Source organism: Narcine bancroftii, chromosome 1, assembly GCF_036971445.1.
Source record: "Narcine bancroftii isolate sNarBan1 chromosome 1, sNarBan1.hap1, whole genome shotgun sequence".
NCBI lineage: Eukaryota > Metazoa > Chordata > Chondrichthyes > Torpediniformes > Narcinidae > Narcine > Narcine bancroftii.
In genome coordinates, this window is record NC_091469.1 from 253,184,431 (window position 1) to 253,201,625 (window position 17,195).

A 17,195-nucleotide genomic window follows, 5' to 3' on the forward strand; every position below is an offset into this window, starting at 1 on the left:
ACAGAAATTCTCACCCCTCCAAGAGAAAACAATTAATTCACCTTCTCTCTTCCTTAAATGCTTGACCTGTATTTTAAACATTCTCTCACAGGAGGAAACCACTTTTCTACATACAGCCTTGGGGGGGGGGGATAAAAAACCTCCAAATTTTAAATAGAACATTGCTCTTCAGCCCATGATGTTGTGCTGACCTGTATAAACCCTTCCCTACCCTCTATTTTTCAGACATCCATGTGCCTATAGAACCATAGAACATCGCAGCACAGAAACAGGCCCCTTTGGACCTTCTAGTCTGTGCCGAATTATTTTTCTGCCTAGACGTACTTGTCCAAATTCTTCCTAAATGTTAAAATTGAACCAACATTCACCATCTCAGCTGGCAGCTCGTTCCACACCCCGATCACTCTCTCTGTATGAAGAAGTTCCCCTTCATGTTCCCCCTAAACCTTTCCCCTTTCACTCTTAACCCATGTCCTCTGGTTAGAATCTCACCTACTCTCAGTGGAAAAAGCCTGTCTACATTTACTGTCTATCTCCCTCAATTTTAAATACCTCTGTCAAATCTCCCCTCATTCTTCTATGCTCTGGGGAATTAGTCCCAGCCTGGTTAACCTTTCCCTGTAACTCAGCTCCTGGTGTCGGGCAACATCCTAGTAAAACTTCTCTGCTCTCTTTCTATAATATTGATATCCTTCCTATAGTTAAGTGACCAAAACTGCACACAATACTCCAAATTTAGCCTCACCAATGAGTTAAACAACTCTACCAAGATTCCAATTCCTATACCCAATACTTTGATTTATGAAGGCCAATATGCCAAAAGCTCTCCTTACAACCCTATCCACCTGTGACACGACTTTCAGGAAATTATGTATCTATATTCCCAGATCACTCTGTTCTACCGCACCCATCAGTGCCCTACCATTCACTGTGTATGTCCTTTCTTGGTTTGTCCTTCCAAAATGCCACACCTCACACTTGTCTACATTAAATTCCTATCATTTTGAATGTCCCCACTGTAGCAGGCTCCCCAACTCCCCCAGCAATGCACTCCAGGCACCCAGCCCTCTCTGTGTAAAAGAAACCTACTTCTGACATCTCCCCTGAACTTTCCTCCACCCACCTTAAACAGATATCTTTCAATCAAGTACCTCGCACTCCCACCTGAGAAGATTGTGGGTCCAGAGACTCTACTGTTTGAGAAGTCTTTGTACGCGCACTTGAATCCCAAGCAAGAGAAGGTGATGGGCAAAGTGCTCGAGAATCGGATGAGTGTAGATGGTTGGCATGGACGTGCTGCCTCTGCCGAATTACCTTCTGCCTCTCAGTCCTAGAATCATTCCACACAGCAGACGCTGGAGCCTGGAGCAGAAAAAAACCAAGGAACACAGCGGGCCAGGGAGTGTCTGTGGGTTGGGGGGGGAGGAGTAGAGAGTTGGGGTTTTGGGTCAAATCCTTCATCGAGAGAATGTGGAGAGGGGAAATGGTTGGTATAAAGAGAAAGGAATTGGAAAAAATAGGAGTTGGTGAAGGCTATTCTGCCCATCAAGCCTGCCCCACCATTCAACATCATCATAGCTGTTCATGTGACCTCAACACTCTATTCCTGGTTTCTCGCCATTTCCTTTGAACCCTTTAATGACAAGTATCACAACCAGATCCCTTCTGAAAATATCTAATGAACTGCCTCTGCAACTTCCTGAGTGAAGATGCTTCTCCTCGTCTCAGTTTTAAATGACTTCCCCTTTCTCATTAGATCGTGACCCCTTTGTTCTGGATGTCCCCTACACCAGGTACATTCTTCCTGCATCTAACCTTCTTCATACTGTCAGAATTATAGGTCTCTCAGATCTCCACTCATTCTTTAAATTTCAAACGGTAGAACTGTCGTCTATCTAGTCTTTCTTTATATGTCAGTCCTGCCATCCCAGGGATCAGTCTGGTGGTCTTTTGTTGCACTCTCTCAATAGCAAGAATGTTCTTCCTCAGATAAGGAGACCAAAACTGGACTCAATACTCAAGATGCATTCTAAGACATCCCTGCTTCTATATTCAAAACAAAGGCCAACATGCCATTTGCTTTCTTCTTGGGAAGGGTTGAGACAGGGACCAGTAGGTGAGTTGGTGGAACCAGGGAGGGCTGAAAGGGGGAATGACAGTGATGGACAGTTGGAAATTGAAATTATTTGTGAGGACTTGTTACACCAAGACAAGTCAACCTTAAATCATGAAACTAATTCTGGGCAAAAACTCCAGACGTGGTCACATAACGCCCTGTACTCAATGTTGGTTTTTCCAATTACAGGACTTTTTGAAATGTGATTTCTAGACTTCTTTCATAGAATTTTCTTTAAAGTATAAAATGCAGGGCCAGACTTGTCTCTGATGCCTGACTGTCTCAGATTGTGGAGGTTAAAGCAGAGAGCTGGTGGAAATGGCAGCATTACCCTGTGCCAGACTGTGAGAAAAAAGTTTTTCCTCCCCACCATCCCTTCACTGCCCCCTCACCCCCTTCCACTCCATCGGCCCCTCACTGCCCCCTCCTCCCCTCGCTGCCCACTCCTCCTCCTCCCCAGTCACTTCCTCCCTATCACCCCTCACCTCCTCCCCCACAGCACCATCACCCCCTTCCTCCGACCACCCCCTCATCCTCATTACCCCTCCTTTCCATTGGCCATCACCTTCTCCCCAACTGCCCTCACTGCCCCTCCTCTCCATCACCCCCCACTTCCTCCCACTACCTCACCTTCCTCCCACCACCTCCTCACTACCCCTCCTCCCCAACCTTCACTGTCACTTCCTCCCTATCACCCCTCACCTCCTCCCACCACCCTTTCACTTCCACCTCTGCTTCACCATCCCTCACTGCTCCCTCCTCCCCATCACCCCTCACTGTCACCGCCTCCCTTTCACTTCTTACCTCCTCCCCACCTCCCCTCACTGCCCAGTCCCCCCAATTGCCTCATCACCCCTCACTTTCACCTCCTCCCCACTGTCCTCTCACTGCCCCCTCTTCCCCACAGCACCCCTCCTCCTCAATGTCTTCTCACTACCTGCTCCTCCCCACCGACACCTCACTGCCACCCAAAGGGGTGGGATTGGTGAGCAGATCCATGGTGTCTGTGGCAGATGGGAATGAAACCATCAGATCAGAGGGCATCTCCAACCTGACTACCCTCACTGAAGGATCACACTTCACGTGAGGGTTGAACATCGTACCTGAGTCCCAAGGGCTCCCTCATGGAGAACTTCATCTCATTACCCAGAACTTGACTGATCTGCAAAAGAAGGGATGAGTGTTAAACAAAGCTGATCCTCCTTAGGCAGGGAGCAAATCACCCAGACCACGTCCTCAGTTGGCATGCTCCATCAGTATACGATTGTTCGAAACAACGGAAGTAAGGGCAGGAGGTGGCTATCTGGCCTGTCAAGCCTGCTCCACCATTCAATGAGATCATGGGTGATCTAGTCGTGGACTCAGCTCTGCCCACCTGCCTTTTCCCCCTTAATCCTCAATTCCCTCACTGGGCAAAAATCACTGGTACACAGGTTGAGTGCTGGTGGTGATTGAGTAGGGTTTTCTTGAGACAGGACTGGTTAAAGTCACCGATTATGATTTGTAGCATGTCAGGGTGGACCATCTCTTGTTTACTGACCACATCACGCAGCTCCGCAAGTGCCTGTTTGGCATCGGGAATGATAGAAACTCCAGTGAGAATCACTGACGAGAACTCTTGGGGTAGATAGAAGGGTCTGCATTTAATTGAGATTTTCTCTTAGGTAATGGTACAGGAGGTCTCTGCACCAGTTGATATTATCTAAAAACCACACACTGTCCCCTTTCTTTTCCCGATTATGAGTTCTGATCCAGTCTGTAAATGGTGAAACCCTCTGGTCGATAGCAGCGTCTATTATGTTCTCTGTTAGCCAGGTTTCAGTGCAGCAAACAACCGAGATTTGCCCCATCTGTTTCTCATAATGCAGCCTTGTCCTGAGGCCATCAATTTTATTTTTTAATGACTGGACATTCAGCAGTAGTACAGACAGTCGGGGGGGTCTCAGTCCCCTGTGCTTCAGTCTTGTTTGCCCTCACATCACATTTCTGGCCTTGACCTTGCTGATGGCCTGGTCCTTTAAGGCCTCTGCATTCCAGCCCAAATCTGCATCCTGGCTATATCCTGCGGTAACCTACAGCACTCTCTACCACACCTCCAACCGTTGTACCATCTGCAAACTTGCTGACTCACCCTTCCACCTGTTCATCCAAGTCATTTATGAAATTCACAAAGAGCAGGGGTCCTAGAACTGATCCCTGCAGAATGCCACCAGTCTCTGACCTCCAGACAGAATACATTCCATCTACTCCCACCTCAACTTTCTGCAGACAAGCCAATTCCAAATCCAAGCAGTCAGGGTTCCTTGGATCCCATGGTTCAAGACTTTCTGAGAGAGCCTAGCATGGGAAACCTTGTCAAATGTCTGACTAAAATCCATATACACCAAAGTAACAATGGAATTTTTTAAATTTTTTCGAATTTTCAAGTTTTTAATTTTAAAACTTTTTTAGACATGAAGTATTTTCGGCCCATGAGCCGCCCAATGTACACCCCATTAATCTACACCCCCAGCCCCCCCGGTAGGTTTTGAATGGTGGGAGGAAACCAGAGCCCCTGGAGGAAACTCATGCAGACATGGGGAGAATGTACAAACTCCTTACAGACTGCATGGGATTCAAACCCCAGTCTCAATCACTGGCGCTATAAAGGCATTACGCAAACCACTTCACCAACCGTGCCACCCATAAAAACTCCCTCTCTTAAATTCAAAGCCTCCAGCAATGAAGCCCAACATTTCACTTCCCTTCTTGACAACCTATCGCGCCTGCAAACAAACCTTTTATCATTCGTGCACCAGCACTCGCACATCCTGCGCCTTCCACACAAAAAGATGGCTGGTACCTGACCCCCAAATCTCCACTGTCACTCTCAGGTCTTAGGCCATGTTATCCAGAGTCAGCTCAGCCTCGTTCACCTTGCCAGCTCCTGGAGTTGGTTCTGCCCTTATCCCTGGCCCTGCTGAGGTAAGGCGAGTATTCCTGGCCCGAAGATTCCCACAACATTTCTGATGACAACTCTTTTCTCTGTCTCCAACACTGGCTACCAAAATTTCGATCTGTTTCTTCTGCCTTACCACACTGCTCAGAATGAGTGACCTTTCAATAAAGCCCCTGTGGCCATATCTCTTGCTGTTCAAATCCTGTCAGATCCCACCCACCACTTAACCACCCCCTATGTGGAAGTATGTCTCCCTTGTCCATTAACCGTAACATTGTTGAGGTGGTTTATGAAATCCTCATGAATTGATTTTGTTATGATTCCCGTTAGGATTTTTTAATTGATTTGTTATTTTCTGTGGCTTATGTTACAAAGACTGCAGTAATTAATGGATACCATGGTGGTAGGTAGTGTTTCTGTAATAAATGGTTAGTGTTTTGGTGATTAATTATTTGTGTTAATTGAGTTTGTGTAATTGAACAATGGGGTTTCATTGTTCCATAGTAAATTTTGTAACAGATTTGTGTTAACCTTTAATTTAATGTTAAACTATATTTCTTTTATAAAAATATCTTCACAAATTAAATTATAGAATTAAAATATTGTATCAGTATTCTTAGTAAAGTTAACTGTGTGTTGGTGCAGGGTCACACACAGGTCACTGCACATTTATAGAGAACCATTATTTTTAATGAGAAGAGTGTTCATTCTCAGAGTCGACGTGTCTTGGACAGACAGAGCTAATGGATTTCAAGTGGATCTTAATTATTCAAGAACTGCTGAGGAAGCCATCTGCTTTTAATTGAAACCTCTTGAGAGAGATGGTTTTGAAAAAGTAACAGAATTTTGGTAAATGTGGTTTCCAAGAATTGGGACTCACCTCAGTGATGATGTAACAGTCACATGATTTGGAGAAATATATTAGCGAAATCAGACATTTTGTTTTCAGTTTTGGAACTGTTTAGCTTGGAGTTCACAGAAGTTAAAACCCTGTAACATATAGGGGTCGAAATCTTGTGAAAGACAGGGTGAGTTACAGAAACCAGAATTGGTGCTGTTTTTTTGTGTGTTACTCCTGGAAAAAGGGGAACACAGAATCTGTGGCTTTTGAATTAATGAAGACCACTTTGCTGCCTCTTTGGAAAAGAAGACAGAATTCTTCTGGGTCTATTCTTGTGTTTGGCCACTTTGTGAAAGAAGATAACCACATTTGTTTAACTCTTGTTTGGGTTTGTGAATTTATTGTGGAAGAAATAGCCACATTCGTGTTTTCAAGAGGGCAGATTCTTCATGTGGAAAACATAATTGTGACTAAAGAGGCCTGAATATTCAATGTTTAAAAATGCTTTATAATTATTTCTAAACTGAGAATTTAAGACCTTCAAACCAGACTAAAATGATGCTGAACTTTTAAAGATTGAATTTTCAGAATGGGACTTTAATTACACACACACACACATTTACATTTGTGCATAGTGGTGTTACGTTTAGAGTTAAGTAAGTTTAGAGATAAGCAAGAAATATTATGTTATTAATAGTTTAATTAAAAAACTATAATTTTAAATTTTCCATTGTCTGGTGAATTTTCCTGTTAGTGATAACAAAAACCCTTTTAGTCCCAAACATAATTAAAAGGGTTATTAGTGTGTAACATATTTGGGGGCTCATCTTATCTCACTCGTGTGAGAGTTCCTGGGATAAAAATCAAAGATTTGAGCTTAATGATATCTTATCTGATTGATAAAAATTCTATTTGCTTGGTTAAAACCTTTTTGAAAGCTAACTAAAAGTCTTATTGTGTGGGTGGATAAACAACAGTAATGGGTTTTGATAAATGCTTGCCTGCGCCAATCTGTGTAGATTTGAAAGCACACATTTGATCAGATTCTGCAGAATTTGCAGATGAGACAGTTTTAAGCCCCAAAAATAAGAATGGACCAAGTGAAATTTTCCAAACTTGGTCAGATTCTGTAAATACAGATGAGTGTATTTTGGAAACAAAACTTAAGTGTGGGCCAAGTGAAATTGTCCAAATGGTTACTAAGAAGTTTTTGGAATCACCAAAACTTTTCAGAAATGCAAAAGATGAAAAAGGATGAGTTGTTGCTTATCACTAAAGAGTTGTAACTTTTGGAGGTAAAGGTGACAATGAACAAAATTGTGATTCAGAAAATTATGGCTGACAACTATGTAAGAGGGTATTTTTGAAGAGAAAGAGTTCAAACAATTTTTTTTAAAGTAAATCTCTTGACCAGCAGTTACAGCTGAGATGGATGCTTCTTTCTGGACCTGACCCTCTGCGTCTTTCTGGGCCTGGCCCTCTGCGTCTTTCTGGGCCTGGCCCTCTGCGTCTTTCTGGGCCTGGCCCTCTGCGTCTTTCTGGGCCTGGCCCTCTGCGTCTTTCTGGGCCTGGCCCTCTGCGTCTTTCTGGGCCTGGCCCTCTGCGTCTTTCTGGGCCTGGCCCTCTGCGTCTTTCTGGGCCTGGCCCTCTGCGTCTTTCTGGGCCTGGCCCTCTGCGTCTTTCTGGGCCTGGCCCTCTGCGTCTTTCTGGGCCTGGCCCTCTGCGTCTTTCTGGGCCTGGCCCTCTGCGTCTTTCTGGGCCTGGCCCTCTGCGTCTTTCTGGGCCTGGCCCTCTGCGTCTTTCTGGGCCTGGCCCTCTGCGTCTTTCTGGGCCTGGCCCTCTGCGTCTTTCTGGGCCTGGCCCTCTGCGTCTTTCTGGGCCTGGCCCTCTGCGTCTTTCTGGGCCTGGCCCTCTGCGTCTTTCTGGGCCTGGCCCTCTGCGTCTTTCTGGGCCTGGCCCTCTGCGTCTTTCTGGGCCTGGCCCTCTGCGTCTTTCTGGGCCTGGCCCTCTGCGTCTTTCTGGGCCTGGCCCTCTGCGTCTTTCTGGGCCTGGCCCTCTGCGTCTTTCTGGGCCTGGCCCTCTGCGTCTTTCTGGGCCTGGCCCTCTGCGTCTTTCTGGGCCTGGCCCTCTGCGTCTTTCTGGGCCTGGCCCTCTGCGTCTTTCTGGGCCTGGCCCTCTGCGTCTTTCTGGGCCTGGCCCTCTGCGTCTTTCTGGGCCTGGCCCTCTGCGTCTTTCTGGGCCTGGCCCTCTGCGTCTTTCTGGGCCTGGCCCTCTGCGTCTTTCTGGGCCTGACCCTCTGCGTCTTTCTGGGCCTGACCCTCTGCGTCTTTCTGGGCCTGACCCTCTGCGTCTTTCTGGGCCTGACCCTCTGCGTCTTTCTGGGCCTGACCCTCTGCGTCTTTCTTGACCTGGCCCTCTGCGTCTTTCTGGGCCTGGCCCTCTGCGTCTTTCTGGGCCTGGCCCACTGCGTCTTTCTGGGCCTGACCCTCTGCGTCTTTCTGGGCCTGACCCTCTGCGTCTTTCTGGGCCTGACCCTCTGCGTCTTTCTGGACCTGACCCTCTGCATCTTTCTGGACCTGGCCCTCTGCTTCTTTCAGCTGCTGTATCTCGCAAACATTTCAATCACTTTATCCAGTATTTTCATCACCGGCAAGACTTTTAAACTTTAAATCAGTTTGCCCAGCATTCTCATTGGAAACAGTACCCCTTTCATCTTCACATGAATCGGATGCCTTATTGCAGAGACAACCTTATCTCTGGATACAAAAGATTCAAATTCCTTCCTAACTTTACCAGCAAATTCCTTTTCCACTTCCCTGGATCTTACCTCTTTTAACACAAGTATCTGGTGCTACTGGTTCATTCTCTCTTTCTGTTCAAGAAAAAAAAAACAATTAGCTACCACATGTCCAGTTCTCACAATAATTACAAGATGATCCAAAAGGTTTTCCCCATTTATTTTCTACCTTGGTTCTGTGGTGATATGTAATTAAATTGTACTGACAATAACCACATCAGCGGTGCAAGTATAAGTCAGCTTTAATAAACTAATATGTACACTAAGAGGTCTTGTCTCTTTGCAAGATGAACCTGGAAGGCTAGATGGTAGCTCTGGACTGCTTTATGTACAAGGTCACCGGGATGCCCCCTGGTGACCTAGTGGTGTAATTACATCTCACCACAGGTACATCATGTTATGTTTTTGAAAAGATATTTTGGGCACAAGTTTCACATTGTGATAATTGTCTGCCAATGTTGCAGAATTTTGTCTGTTTTGAAAAGTTGCACTTGGTTTGAATTTAAGCTCTGGATTTAACACAACTTTAACTGAATTTTTCAAAACCTCAATTTCTCTCTCAAATTCTTTTTGTTTCCTGGCTTCCTCCACTCCAAGTTTTTCTAATAACTACCTCTGCCTTTCAGCTTCCTCTAAGTTTTTCCATCTCTCTCTCCCTACTGTTTCTCTCCCTCTCTTCATCCAACTTCCATTTTTCTCTCTCTCTCTCCAATCAAAGTTTTTCTAACTCCATCTGTCTCAGCTGTAACTGCTGGTCAAGAGATTTACTCTCAAAAAGATCGTTTTAACTCTTTCTCTTCAAAAATACCCTCTTTTACATAGTTGTCAGCCATAATTTTCTGAATCACAATTTTGTTCATTGTCACTTTTACCTCCAAAAGTTGCAACTCTTTAGTGATAAGCAACAACTCATCCTTTTTCATCTTTTGCATTTCTGAAAAGTTTTGGTGATTCCAAAAACTTCTTAGTAACCATTTGGACAATTTCACTTGTCCCACACTTAAGTTTTGTTTCCAAAATACACTCACTGTACTTTTTACAGAATCTGACCAAGTTTGGGCAGTTTATAAACCATATTAACCATATAACCACTTACAGCACAGAACAGGCCAGTTCGGCCCTACTAGTCCATGCCGTAGCAAATCCCCACCCTCCTAGTCCCACTGACCAGCACCCGGTCCATACCCCTCTAGTCCCCTCCTATCCATGTAACAATCCAGTCTTTCCTTAAATTTAACCAATGATCCCGCCTCGACCACGTCTGCCGGAAGCTCATTCCACATCCCCACTACCCTCTGCATAAAGAAATTTCCCCTCATGTTCCCCTTATAATTTTCCCCCTTCAATCTTAAACCACGTCCTCTAGTTTGAATCTCCCCCTTTCTTAATTGAAAAATTAACTCTGTCTGTCCCTTTTAAAATCTTAAACACCTCTATCAAGTCCCCTCTCAATCTTCTACGCTCCAGAGAAAAAAGCCCCAGTCTGCACAAACTTTCCCTGTAACTCAGACCCTGAAATCCTGCCAACATTCTTGTGAACCTTCTCTGCACTCTCTCTATTTTGTTTATATCTTTCCTATAATTTGGTGACCAAAACTGCACACAGTACTCCAAATTTGGCCTCACCAATGCCTTGTACAATTTCATCATAACCTCCCTACTCTTGAATTCAATACTCCGATTTATGAAGGCCAACATTCCAAATGCCTTCTTCACCACCATCCACCTGAGTATCAGCCTTGAGGGTACTATTTACCATAACTCCTAAATCCCTTTGTTGCTCTGCACTCCTCAATTGTCTACCATTCAATGTATATGACCTATTTAAATTTGCCTTTCCAAAATGCAGCACCTCACATTTATCTGTATTAAATTTCATCAGCCATTTCTCAGCCCACACCTCCAGCCTTCCTAAATCACCTTTTAATCTACGGTAATCTACCTCAACACCACCAATATTTGTGTAATCCGCAAACTTACTTATCCAATTTTCTACCCCTACATCCAGATCGTTAATATATATAACAAATAATAGTGGACCCAGGACCGAACCCTGAGGAACTCCACTAGTCACCGGCCTCCAATTGGACAAACAATTTTCTACCACTACTCTCTGACACCTTCCATCCAACCACTGCTGAATCCATTTCACTACCTCCTTATTTATACCTAATGCTTCCACCTTTTTTCCTAACCTCCTGTGGGGAACTTTGTCAAAAGCTTTACTAAAGTCTAAATAGACAACATCCACAGCTTTCCCTTCATCAACCTTTTTTGTAACCCCCTCGAAGAACTCAATCAGGTTTGTCAAGCATGATCTACCCCTGACAAAACCATGCTGATTACTCCCTATCAATCCTTGTACCTCCAAAAATTTGTAAATAGCATCCCTCAGAACACTTTCCATCAACTTGCCCACCACAGACGTCAGACTTACAGGCCTATAATTCCCAGGTTTGCATTTGGACCCTTTCTTAAACAGAGGAAGTACATGCGCCACCCTCCAATCCTTTGGTACCACCCCCGTGGCCAGTGACATCCTAAATATCTCTATTAATGGCCCCACTAACTGTCCACTAGCCTCCCTGAGTGTCCTAGGGAATATTTTGTCCGGTCCAGGAGATTTATCCACCTTTATCTTTTTTAACACAGCCATCACTACCTCCTCGGTTATCCTTATATGCTTCATGACCTCCCCACTATTTTTCTTTACTTCAACTGGTTCAACATTTTTTTCCCTAGTGAATACCGAGGCAAAGAAATCATTCAAAATTTCCCCCATTTTCTCAGACTTCTCACTCAGCCTACCCTCGCTATCTACAAGGGGTCCAATTTTATCTCTCACTAATCTTTTACTTTTAATGTACTTATAGAAACCCTTTGGATTTATTTCTACTCTGTCAGCCAAAGCCTCTTCATACCTTTTTTTGGCCTTTCTAATTTCTTTCTTAAGATTCCTTCTACACTCCTTGTAGTCCTCCTTCAACTTATCAGCTCCCTGCTCTTTATACCTCTTGTAAACCTCCCTTTTTCTCCTAACCAAATTTCCAATATTCCTCGAAAACCAAGCCTCCCTATGACTTCCAGCTTTTCCTTTGATCCAGACTGGGACATAACTACTCTGTACCCTCAAAATTTCTTTTTTGAATATCCTCCATTTTTCATTAACATCCTTACCTGAAAACATCCTGTCCCACTCAATACTCCCCAAATCCCTTCTTATTCCTACGAAATTTGCTCTTTTCCAATTCAGAACCTCAACTTTAGGCTTCTCCTTGCTCTTCCTTAAAACTACCCCAAAACTAACAGAATTATGGTCACTAGACCCAATTGGTTCTCCAACATTAATGTCCGCTACCTGATCTAGCTCGTTCCCTAACAGGAGATCCAGTATTACACCATCCCGAGTCGGTTCTTCTACTAACTGATTTAGAAAAGAATCCTGAACACATTTAACGAACTCCAGCCCATCCAGCCCTCTAACCGTATGGGTATCCCAATCAATGTGAGGGAAGTTAAAATCTCCCATGATCACTACCCTATGATTTTTACACATATACGTTATCTCCCTACAAATTTGTTCCTCTAATTCCCTTGGCCCATTTGGTGGTCTGTAATACACCCCTATTAGCACCCTCTTGCCTCCTCCACCCCTCAATTCCACCCAAACAGCCTCACTGGTCGATCCCTCCATACCAAACTGCCACCTCACGGCAGTAATGTCCTCCCTAACAAGCAGAGCAACTCCTCCTCCTTTTTTACCCCCTGATCTATCACATCTAAAACAAATGTATCCCGGAACATTAAGTTGCCAGTCCTGCCCCTCCTGTAGCCAGGTCTCACTAATTGCCACAATATCGTGACCCCAAGTATCTATCCATGCTCTCAGCTCATCTACCTTGTTCACTATGCTTCTTGCATTAAAATATATGCATCTCAGAGAATGACCCTCACATATATTCTCTTTTTTACCTTCTACCCTAATCTCCATCCTACCTTTCTTATCTTTTTTATTCCTAGCTAGGTGGCCATACTCCCTGGACACTGCTCTAACCCTCTGTTCCCCACTAGTTTAAATCTACCCCCACAGCTCTAGCAAATCTACTTGCCAGCACATTGGTCCTCCTCCAGTTCAAGTGGAGTCCGTCCCTCTTGTACAGGTCCGACCTTCCCCAGAAGAGATCCCAATGATCCAGAAATCTTATCCCTTGCCCCCGGCACCATCTCTTTAGCCACGCATTCATCCTCCTATTTCTACCCTCACTAGCTCGTGGCACGGGCAGCAATCCAGAGATTACTACCTTGGAGGTCCTGTGTTTTAACTTCCTACCTAATCTTTCAGGACCTCATCCCCACTTCTAACTAAGTCATTGGTCCCCACATGGACCACGACTTCTGGCTGTTCTCCTTCCCCTTGCAGAATGCTATGTACTCGATCAGAGATATCCCTGACCCTGGCACCAGGGAAGCAACATACCAACCTGACTGAAAGGCCCGTTTTTCTGCTGTAGTGTTATATGGTTCAAAGCACAGATAATATCTCAGTCCAAAGTCCTTTCATTGGAACTGTTCACAACTTTAATATTTTTAAATTAATTTTTCAAAATAAATTAGACATACACGCTCAATTACACCCAAATGGCCTACACCCCTGGTATGTTTGAAGTTTATTGGCTGGAAAATGGGAATCTTCCTTCACAGATGCTGCCTGACTTGCTGAGTCTCCCCCAACAGCCTGGTGCAGTCAAGGGACTTGTACCAGTCTGTAGACTGTGGGAGACGGGCTCGAAAATGGGTGAAGGGGTACCACTTATTGGAACTGGGGTGTGAGCAGGTGCCAAGGCCACTGAAGGTTCCTGATCACGTCAGAGGTTCAGATCTGGAGTTCAGGTCGCTGATGGTTTGGACTGGACTCTTGTGTGGCTGTGGAGACTGTGGGAGTGGTGGAGGCAAATCCATGGACACTCAGTGACTCTGGGGGAGAACTCTCTTTTGCTTCTCTTTCTCTGACTGTAAGAGGCGCTTCAGGCAATTTCTGTTGATGGCGAATCTGTCTGCCTTACTGCAGATGAAAGCAATTTTGTGTAATATGACACTGTTTTATTACATGACAATAAATTGAATCTTGGCATTCCTTGTTTTTAGTTATGGCCTGGGTAGCTTTGGAAGGTGGCCTTTAATTCATGGATATAAAATGCATGTGTGAGTGTTTTCTATTTTGTTGTTTGCTTTGTCATTTATTGCATTTGCTTTATCTTTTTTTTAATTTTTTTTTTATTTTTCACACTATGAACCATACATACAGACATTTTTCTCTTGAATATACAGTGTCATTTTCTCCCCTTTTTCCCCCCTCCCTTCCCTCCCTTCCTCACCCCCCTCCCCATTTATTCAAAGTTCAATCTATATGATACATTAAACCCATTAAACAATGTCGTCACTTAATAAAAATAAACAAGAAATTTGTGTCTTCTACTTTTACATACTGGGTCAGTTCATTTCGTTGTCTTCTCCTTCTGTCATTTTAAGTGGTGGAGGTCCGTGGATTTCTCTATTGTTTTTCATGTATGGTTCCAATATTTGTTCGAATATTGTGATGTTATTTCTTAAATTATATGTTATTTTTTTCCAATGGAATACATTTATTTATTTCCATGTACCATTGTTGTTTTCTCAGGTTGTCTTCTAATTTCTAGGTTGACATAATACATTTTTTTGCTACAGCTCGGGCTATCATAATAAATCTTTTTTGTGCTCCATCCAAATCGAGTCAAAGTTCTTTATTTCTTATATTACTTAGAAGGAAGATCTCTGGGTTTTTTGGTATATTGCTTTTTGTGATTTTATTTAATACCTGGTTTAGATCTTCCCAAAATTTTTTCACTTTCTCACATCCCCAAATTGCATGTATTGTTGTTCCCGTTTCCTTCTTACAGCGAAAACATCTGTCTGATACTGTTGGGTCCCATTTATTTAACTTTTGGGGTGTGATATATAGTCTGTGTAACCAATTATATTGTATCATGCGTAACTTCATGTTTATTGTATTTCTCATAGTTCCGGAGCATAGCTTTTCCCATGTTTCATTCTTTATCTTTATGTTTAGATCTTGTTCCCATTTTTGTTTAGGTTTACAGCTTGTTTCCTCGTTCTCCTTTTCTTGCAGTTTGATGTCAGATGCGCTACCGTTGCGCCACGAGGTCTGCATTTGCTTTATCAGGGGGCATTTATTTATCTCCTAGAGATAAACCCAATAGTATTGGGCTGTGTCCAAGCACCTTGCTGAGAGGTGATGTAGCTGGTGGACATCACTCTGCCAATATGCTGCCTGAGTCATCCTTGTCCTCACCCTGAGTCCTGGGGGACACCAAGCCCTGAATACAAATGCTTCAATGAATCTGCCAAGTTTAGAGTGTGGGCTATTGAATGTGGTGCTGAACGGCTGCTCTTGCTCCATGGAAAATGGAGGAAGTGGTCTCCAGGTGGAGACATGGGTCCATCCACTTCACTTATTTCCCACTCTTCACGCATTAAAGGTACGGGCTGGACAGCAGATCCTTCCTTGGGAAAGAAACCGGGTTCTCTTTTGACTGATTGGAAGAACTTTTTTCATTTCTTTGATCCATTTTTGGGGTCTAGCTGTCACTGCAAAGACCAGCACGTGTTGCCCAGCCCGCATTGCCCTTGAGGCTGATAGCACAGGAACATCCCACTGGGTCAGTACCGACCACTATCCTCCCATTTCCACTAATCCTATGTTCTTCTCCCCAATAAGTATGTTGTGCTTTTTTCATGAATAGAAAACACAAGGAGTAATGGTTCAGCAGCATGGATCCTTGGGTTCTTTTCCCAGCCTGCATTGCCCTTGAGGCTGATAGCACGGAAACATCCCACTGGGTCGGTACCGACCACTATCCTCCCATTTCCACTAATCCTATGTTCTTCTCCCCAATAAGTATGTTGTGCTTTTTTCATGAATAGAAAAGACAAGGAGTAATGGTTCAGCAGCATGGATCCTTGGGTTTGAGGAGCATGATCTGAGCATGGAGACCACAGCAAAACGTTTACACCTTGTGGAGATGGCACTGGCTTCTTCCGAATCACCCAACTTGTGAATAAACAAGTAAACAACACACAGGCAGCATCCATGGAAACCAGCAGTGTTTCTAACCTGAAGCTACCTTCTTGCAGCGCAGTACTGACCCTTTCTTGGTGGGAAAGAAAGATCAGTGTGAGGTATCCTCTGTGGTGATTGTTGCACACTTTGGGGGGCAGGAGAAGCTGTCCATCATTTGCTAACAGACGCAGTCTTGCGATTGAGTGCACTGAAAGCGTGCGTGAGAAAAAAAAGTTGATAGAATGGTGGAATTTGTTGACAGACAAATGTTCCATTTCCAGGGTCTGGGGGAGTGGCACTATCTTCAGTACTCCTAGATGAAGCCTATCTCTTACTTAAAAAAGGTGGTCTGGCCATCACCACACTCTGGCTTGTGGTATCTTGCTGTGGTCATCCCATCTTTTGAACCTGCTGTAAAGATGTACTGAGGTTGTGAAAGGTGCTTTGCGAATGCAATAACCCTCCTTTGGTTAGAATGGACCACGGTGTAGATTAGTGATGGATTGTGTCAAGCTCTCTGCGTAGAGGAATGCTGTGTCAAGGGCCAGGAGGTTCCTATCTCACAATGAAAGAACCATTCTGGATTGCAGTGATGAACAGAGATGCATTGTACAGACTCATGCCTACATAAAGGGGCTTTGTACATGTTCACATGTTTATTGAGAGAGCAGTGGGTGAACTTCATTGTGCTCTGGAGGGGCATTTTGCAGATGTGTGTGTGCGTGTTAAAGGCTTACTGCGTGGTTTACAGTGAGAGCTAAAAGGGACATTGTATGGAGGTGGGATCACTCCCTGGAAGGATTTGCTGCCCAGTTTCCATGCCAGCACTGACCAATGGAATGAGAGGTTGATCTTAGCTTCTCTAGAACTAATGCAGATGAAGGTCTGGTCTTTAATACCAAATTAAAAGACAAAATGCAACACTGCTCTCCCTTGGTTTCCAACCTGTCCTGTCAGTTGCCAGAACAAGGCACAACCAAGGGTAAAACTATTGATGGAGGTTCTCACTGTGGTGCTGATGTAAATATGCTTGGAAGTCAAACCTTGGGCTTCTCCTCTCAAATAAGTCAGGGGATATCAAGGTCCTTGTCCCACCATAAGAGATAGAAGAACAGGGTTAACAAGCAACATGGAGGCTCCCCTCTTAAATATCCCTCAGTCAATAACACATTGCCATCAAAGCGGAGTCCAACCTTACTTCATCTACTCTGGCATTCGCATAATACAAAACACTTCTCTCACCCACCAAAACTCCCTTTCCACGTCATCCTGAAAGAATGAAGGCGAACAATCACATTTCACACTCAGGTCACCATTAGTAAGAACCCCCAGGAAAACATCAACCCTTCATTCAATACACAGCAGAATACACATCAGAGTTATTTG

General features: G+C 44.3%; 1 protein-coding gene across 4 annotated transcripts in view; it reads right to left on the reverse strand.

Moving 5' to 3' along the window:
* LOC138741424 (tumor protein p53-inducible protein 11-like) overlaps positions 1-17,195 on the reverse strand; it is a 110,176-nt gene that overhangs the window by 14,831 nt on the left and 78,150 nt on the right. For all 4 annotated transcript variants that reach the window (XM_069895506.1, XM_069895526.1, XM_069895533.1 and 1 more), the window contains exon 3: positions 3,220-3,278. In XM_069895506.1, coding sequence (XP_069751607.1) covers positions 3,220-3,278 — 59 coding nt within the window. The remainder of the gene's footprint in view (positions 1-3,219; positions 3,279-17,195) is intronic.